General features: G+C 45.2%; 1 protein-coding gene across 7 annotated transcripts in view; it reads left to right on the top strand.

The window, feature by feature from the left end:
- Positions 1-3: 3 nt before the first annotated feature.
- SFI1 (SFI1 centrin binding protein) overlaps positions 4-7,784 on the top strand; it is a 31,964-nt gene continuing 24,183 nt past the window's right edge. Inside the window, exons 1-5 of one of the 7 annotated variants that reach the window (XM_080391654.1) lie at positions 4-133; positions 1,931-1,984; positions 2,396-2,604; positions 5,525-5,704; positions 6,737-6,808. In XM_080391654.1, coding sequence (XP_080247780.1) covers positions 2,585-2,604; positions 5,525-5,704; positions 6,737-6,808 — 272 coding nt within the window. In that variant the 5' untranslated portion in view covers positions 4-133; positions 1,931-1,984; positions 2,396-2,584. Of the gene's footprint in view, positions 134-159; positions 2,026-2,395; positions 2,605-5,524; positions 5,705-6,736; positions 6,809-7,784 lie in introns of those variants that run through there. The other 6 variants (XM_080391655.1, XM_080391656.1, XR_013928804.1 and 3 more) reach the window with 6 other exon arrangements.

Here is a 7,784-nt window from a genome sequence, read left to right as displayed (position 1 = left end):
GCGCGCACCGGGGCTCCCCCGCGCGGCGCCTGACCGGGAGCGGCGCCGGGGCCGCGCTCCCCCCTCCCAGGGCCGTGTGTCCCCGGTGGCGGGCGGGCCCGCCGGACCGTCGCCTCACGCTGCGAGCGACGCGGTGGGTGAGGGCAAGCCGGGGTGCCCCGAGGGCCCCGCAGGCATTCTGGGCGGGCAGCCCTGCGGGGGAGGCGGCCGCCGGGACGCGGTGCGCGCCATGTGCCGGCGGCGGGGCACCGGGGGGCGGCGGGGCCGGGCGGGGAGAAGGGCGGGAAGCGGCGGGGCGAGCGCGGCCCCCTCAGCGCTTCAGGCCGGGCCTGGCGGTGATGGCGGGCGGCTGACAGCGCCCTTGGGGCGCCCGCCGGGCTCCTGCCGCCTGGTGCCGTTCCCCGGCTGAGGGGAGGCCCGGGTGTCGCCGCCTGTGCGGCCTGGCCCCGCGGCGGGGGGTCCGGCGGGGCCTCCGCTGCCGCCAGCCGTGCTGAGGTGCCAGCGGGCACCCAGCGTGAGGCGCCGGTGCCCCTCGCAGGCTGCCCCCTCGGGCTGGTGTGATTTGAAACGCCCGTTTATCAGTCTGGTGTCAAAATGGAAGTTGGCGGGACGCACGGTACCGTGGCCAGTGGAACCGCTTGCTCCGAGGCACCTGATAAATTTAAGGAGCAGACATCGGTTTCGAAATCAGTTTAAGGCATTTGTTTAAAGAGCGGGGCGACTGGCTGCGTTCGCCTACCGTGCCCATCACCCTGCCACCTCAAAGTCCCCGCCGAGGCCGTGGCGGCCTGGGGGTAGCACTGCTGGGAGCAGGGGTGCAGTGGTCCTGCCGTGCCCTCCAGTGAGCCTCTGCCTGCATTAAAAACTAGTTACCTGTAGAAGGAAACAGAAAAAAACGTTTCTCCCCTTTCTTAAATTACAAAGTGCTGTGTTATAAGTGGGACAGCACTGTCGCTGTTGGGAGGTTTCTCCTGGCAGGTTGGCTTTTCAGACAGGTACACAGTAGGACTCGGTAGCAGCCAGTGGCCTTGCCAGGTGCTGTGGGCACTGTCTCTGAAAGGTCCGGCATAGCGGTGTGTCTCGCAGTAGCTTCCGCACGCATCGCTATTGCGAGCTGAAGTAGTTTTGTTGGTTCCTAAAGGCGCATGGTTTTCCCGGACGCCGGTCCCGGGGTACTGGCAGCGGCAGAGCCGGATGGCCCAGCAATGGCAAAGCGCTCGTTGCTCTGCCCCCGCACGCGGTTCAGCACCAGAGCACAGGCAGCCCCGTTCCCGCGGCCCGGGACGGCCGTTTGTGCCTGAAGCCGGTACCCATCTGTCCCGGCGGGCGGGCAGCCCGCAGGCAGGGGCTCCGCGTAGCCCCCGCCGGCCCTTACCGGCGGCCCGGGCAGCGCTCCCGCCGCGCCGCAGCCCTCCGAGCCGCAGGGGGACGCTGTGGCGGCGACGCCGAGGGGGGCGGGCAGCGCGCCTGGCCCTCCTGGTGGCGGTGGGCGGGGCTTGGCGGGCGGGCGGCGAGCGGGCTCCGCTGCGGGGGTGGCGTCGTCTGGGGTGGGGCGGGCAGAGTTCCGGGGGTCTTGCTGCTGTCCCCCGGCTCCGGTCAGGCGCTGTGGGGTCGCCCCGAGGGCCGGTGCCCCGGGCGGTCTGCCGGGGCCCAGCCGGGCCGGGCCGGGCGGGAGGCGGCGGGGCCCTCCCGCCCTCAGCGGGGCGGCCGGACCCCGCGTTGTGAGGCGGCGAGGCGGCCCTGGCCCCCAGGCCGTAGGGCAGGGCCTCAGAGCACCAACCTGTGGCTCCGCAGCGTTTGTCTATAAGCACAATGAGTGTTCAGATTGTAATTCTCTGCTGAAAGGCATTACGTGCAGGGAAACTCAGACTTCAGTACGTTTAGTTTGGCTTGGTTTTTTTGGTTTTTACACTTTAAACCTTGCTTACAGGAGTGTCCGGTTTGGATCTCACGCTTGTGAGGAGACTTCAGCTCGTAATTCCAGGTGCTTTCCCCGAGTCTTCCTCTCCCTGAGACCTTTGGCAGGTGGGAGGTTCTGTGCATACAGAAGATACCGCTGGAATTCATTGCTTGCTTTATTTCCTTGTGCTTATGAAGGGGGAGAAGCTTAGTAGTTAAAAAAGGTGAAAAGGAGTCAGTTTGATAGGTACCAATTTTGTCAATCTTGATTATTAATTTATTTCTAAATAGGGGAACTTAGGCTAATCTCCTTTTTATGGCATCTTTCTAGCACAGCTTTATTTAGGTAGGCATAGTTACCACCTTAGGATTCAAACAGTTATGACTTTATTACCAATAGGTAATAGCCCGGTATCATCCAGGTCAGCAAGGTCATGTGCAGACAGGTGCTTTTCACATTAAATATCTAGAATTACATTATGCTGTTTGTATGCAGGTCGACTGAGTGGAGTTCCTGTGATTGTTTATCAAGACACAGACTGCGTTTAGCATAGATCCATTTGATGGATTCATCACAAATAACAGGAACCAATTTATGCATTGTCCAAAGCTAGTATAAAGCTAGTATACAACATTGCAGTGCAGAGAGTCCGTGTGTTCGCTGCAGACTTGGAACTATAGCAAAATGGAGAAATCCAGAAGCAGGTAAGCAATAGTAAATGCTACCTTGTTAAAGACCTCAGCTGCAATTTGGTTTTTTTTAAATCATGATATCTTGGGCATTCTGTGAGGCAGAATAAAGTTTAGTTGTTCTTATATGAGGGCTTATCAGTCTCTATGGAATATTATTAAGGAAACAACATTACAGAACATTATTTTAGGGAAGTACTCCTCTTAAAAAGAAAACAAAAAATCCCAACAAACACACACCCCACCCCTACCCCTAAAACCATCAGGAAATACAACTTTATGGGGTTTTACATTATCATAATGTTACCGAAATCTCGGAATGAAAAACTTACCAACACCAATGTGATGTAGATAAGCAGACACTTCTTTATTGACGGCCGTGTGCGTGAGTGAGTCCTCTCATGATCAATGCACACCAAGCTTCAAAATCATACACCTCATATATAAGTTATTCATACATATTCATTAAGTATTCATGCATAAACATAGTATTCCCTGAAAATCATTGACATACTCTCACTTTGTATGTTAATTTGCTTATCAGTCCTTTGTGCAAATTCTTCCAAGAATTGTGGGCAGGGGTCTTTGGGAGGAAGGCCGTAGGTCTTCCTCATGGTGTACTTTTCACCTTTTGGCTGGTATGTGATGGTCTTGCAAGTTTGCAGTGTTCTTACCGGTCTGAGCTAATTTATGTCCTTGTCGACCATCTATTTCTTCTGCTTGTTTCTTTTAGTCGCTCCCTCTAGATAACTTATAAACAGGCCCCTTGTTAGAGAAAGTTAGAGAAAGACTCCTTCTTTCATTAGTTATTTCATTATTTCTTTCAAACTATGGTTACATGACCTAATTACTATACCTACATTCTTTGAGTAAATATATTTACACTTAAGTTATCCCTATTCCATACAATTTCTTTATATCAATTATTAAAGTTCACGATTTCTTGGCAGGTAACTACAAGTTGTTTCATTCGGTTGCGCTCAGTTCTTGGCCTTGGTACAGGGCTGTACAGAGGATTTCATAGCAGCTTTTGTTGTGCAACTACTAGTTTCATTAAAATATATTTCTTATTTCTCTATATTTCTATTAAAATGAAAATCAAATAAAGTTAATTAATTCTAAACATTAATAAATCTGTAACAATAACATTCAAGTATAAAAAAGATGTTCTTGAACTTCAGGTATTAGACTGATATGTAAGATATTTGGATATAGTTGTTGGCCCCACCACAGATTTATTGCATGGTGTTAGTCTCTTACTCTTCCCATGCTTCTATTTCCTGACTTCACTAAGGGAGAAATGATCCTTCTTTGACTCTTATTTTTCATGGTTACTTGCCATGAATTTTTGTGGATGTGGGCTGTCATCACTAAATATGTGGAGCACATCCAGTGTTTTGAATTTGGGAATAATCTGTTAAAAATTACATATGTTGGAAAATCATGAAGTATTCACATGCTTTAGACTTTACTACAAAACTTTTACATGTTCTAGCCAAGCTTGATTTTTTCACTACTTTGCCTTATGTTGTCACTGGATATGGTCAGACCAGGTTTACCTTTGGAGCAGATTAGATGGTTTTAAAAGGAATTGGCCCTAATAGACATGTATGGGAACTCATGCTGAAAGCTTTTTTGCATAAATTTAAAAGTGCCTGAAACTCCTTCAAAAGTGCATCCAGTTACCTTCAGTGTACATCTTGATGTGAACAGAATTATTTTGTCTGCTTGATGGGGCCCACCTCTTTCAGAAAAAATTCAAATAATATTTTACAGAACAAGAATTTCTTTCACACACAGAATATAGGTCTTGTTTCATCAGCTTTGTTTTAGCTCCTTGCAACTTACTAGAACAAGCAAAAAATACAGTATTTCTTCCTAAAAGATTTTTTTTGTGGGTGGGTTTTGGTTTTGTTGGGTTGCCCCCCCCCAACGATTGGTGTTAGTTCTGTGAGCAGTTATGTAGCTGTACTCCTGAAACTAATGGTATGGATTGTTCCATTAACTTTGTGGAACCAACATTTTTTTTCTGGCTGCAGCCGTGTTTTCCCTAGCTCTGTTCAGGTGATTATTAGGGTGAGACTTCAGACTATCCTCTTCTGTTGCCCGTTATGGCGTTCAAGAATGTATTTGTGGTTCTAATGTGCAAATTTTCAGGTTGGTGGCAGTATTTGTTTTGGGAAAGATGCTTTAATACAACTGGTTCAGCTAGTTTTATCTGGTTAGGTATTTTTTTTTCATCATTCTTGTTTTCAGAAAACTACTGAGACAAAATACCCAAAATTCATAAGAGCATACTTGTTATTTTTCAGATTGTATCTACATGTGAAAGTAAACTATGATGGAAAAATAATTTTACTTTTTAATGATGAGTATGTAAAATCAGGAAAAGATTTTTAGGGTTTTTTTAAGAAACACATTTATTTAAAATATGACTAAAACTAGGAAAGAGTTCTTTGTAAAAGAACTGTGTATGTAAGTGCATTTCATGTTAAAATGGGAAATTCTTGCTTCAGTTCCCTGGTCCTCAAGAGAATTTTTCAGCAGTAGACAGAATACCTTGATATGTTGGAGAATAAAAGATAGAAACCCACATTTAAATCCTTTCCGTAAAGGCACACTGTATGGACACACACGCGAGGGGACGCACAAATGTGTTTTAGTGCTTTTTCATTTCAACTTCAGAGGAGAAGGGAATTGCCTTTGACGTGATTGCACTGAAATGTGTCTTCATGCTTGTCTTGGGGAAACAATTTTAGAATTCCAGGTAGTGAAAAATGCCTGATAAAGAGTCAATAAACGTGTGTTAACATTTTGTACCTGTTAACTTCTGTATGTGAATGTATACCTTTGTTATAGATGAATTTATTGAAGTAATGCCACTTCTTTGCAGTTCATGTAGTTTTACACAAAAAATTTCTTCTTTCCTTTTAAGTTCAAAATCTCTGAAGGTGCATGAAATCCAACAACTACTTAGGCATCCAGTGGAAGCAAGTGGGCAATGTCTTGCTCCCCAGCCTGACAGACATCAATTTCAGGACAGAGGTCATGAGAATCTGGATCAAGTTGGGTACACCTGGCATCAAAGAAAAAGGTTAAAAGAATTCCAAATCAGGTGATAAGTACCGAACAGTTTTCACTGGATGGAGTAGGGGGATCAGACTGAAAGAAATCTGGTTTTAGTAGTGCAAGTGCAGTCTAAGACAAAGGTTTTTATTCACAGGTATGCCAGACAGTTCTGAAGATGTCTTAGGGTAACTTGAAGACATGCATTGGCACAGTCAGATTTCCTACATCTTTGATTTTCTAATGTAGAATTAAAGAATGGCTATTTCACAGTGTGTTTTGGTGGGGGCTTCCGGGTATAATGATTTAGTCTTGCCCTCCTCTTGTGTTTCTTAACTTGTGTTTGTTGAAGGGAATCTTGAGAAAGATGGGATGATAATTGTTCAGAGATTAAAAGCTTAATATTTGTTGAACAAGGGGAGCTGATCTAGCAACTCAGACTTGCTGGAAGATGGAGGCCCTGTTCAAATGTGTTTTAATTACCTTATGATGTCTTTGGTGCTTAGTGGGGCCTTCTGTGTGGCAATTAACTCTTAAATCCTTTAGAAAAAAAAAGGGGGGGGGGAAAGGTGGTTGTATCACAATCTGAGTTGAACTGGTACTAGGAAAAGCTTGCTGAAAAGCAGAGTTGCTGTGGAGGGAGGTAAGCAGAAGGAAGATCTGCTGGTTTCAGCCAGGGTAAACATTAAATTGGCTCAAGTAGTTTGGAAGCAAGTCTGACTCAGCTGGTTGACTTCAGGGGGAGTGATGTTACTGCTTCGAAATCACAAAAAGGCTCCCCAGTTAATCACCAGCCTGCTCATTGGTATCATATCACAATTAGTGGGCTGCCTGGAAGACATTTTAGCTGCCTTGGTTTGCAGTTCAAGTCTTGCAGTGATGCTTGAGCCTCTATTTATGCTTGCTGAATAGTCCTCTTAAAGGTGCTACTTTCATGGTGCAAATATTTCTTATATGCATTGATCTCTGAAAACCAGACCTGTAGTTTCATTACACTAGCATAGATGTTCCTATTTTTACTGCTGCCTGGGGATTAACAGAGGAAGAATACAAAGGCAACTAACCTTTCCTTATATTCCAGATATCTAGCAAGGAAATTCTTCTATCTGTGGGCAAAAAAGACATTTGGACAAGTTCTCCCTTCCAGAGCGAGGTAGATAAAATGACAGAAATCGAGGGGGGGGGGGTATTGTGCGTTGTGGGGTTTGGGTTTTTGTTGGTTTGGTTTTTTTTTTTTAGTATGATTTAGTGCTGTATCGTTGGGCTAAAAGAGTGCTGGTAGCCAAGAAAATGTTTGGATGTCTTTTGAGATTACTTGAAGGTTTCCTTAGAATACCTTTCTTGCTTCTGCTTTTTGTTTGTTTTTAATAATCGTGGTTAAACTTTCACTAAATTCATGAGCATTGTGGTTGCCTTGAAGTTGAGCTGTATGTGAATATAAATGATGGGGTATGATTGTGATACCTGCTTTAAATTTAACAATTTGTCGAATTTATATATATGTATATCTTGAAAATCAGTTTATTTTACTGTTTGCGCTGTGGTTCTTAACATTTATCTATATATGCTTTGTATCTGTCTGACTTCGAAATACCTGTGGCAGGTAATTAGTTTCTATTGTCAGTGTTCTGTTAGCTACTGAGAAACCAACTTAGATACCCTTCTCTTGTTTTGCTTTAATTTGCATGTTGGTTTTTGTTTGACCACACCCATGGGAACTGAAGCAGTTCCCAGTGGGAAGACCTGCTTTTTTACAGTCAGAATAAGATCAGGACTGTGGTTATCCAGTTTCATTGTACTGTATCAAATATATTCTGACTGTCTGCCTTAGTTGGTAAATGGAAGTTGTCATGTGAACCTTACTGTTCTTGCCGTCCCATATACTGAATTTGTATTACTTTGGCTGTGTGTAAATTCAGGACAATGATTATTTTATTTTTTTTAGGAGCATGAATGGAAATACGTTCAGGAAGGAACATAATAATTAATTGCCTTTTTAGATTTAAGAGTCCCCAGTTCTCCGTAGCTTTTATTTGCAATGTTCTGTTAATGCACCAAATTCAGAAAAAAAACGTATAGTTCATTTCTTTTTTCTTTTTTTTTTTTTCCTTTTCTGCGTGAGTGCTTGG

The sequence above is a fragment of the Falco punctatus genome (genome assembly GCF_963210335.1).
Source record: "Falco punctatus genome assembly, chromosome: 1".
NCBI lineage: Eukaryota > Metazoa > Chordata > Aves > Falconiformes > Falconidae > Falco > Falco punctatus.
Note: the sequence above shows the minus strand (reverse complement) of the source record. Positions and strands in the feature narration are given on the sequence as shown.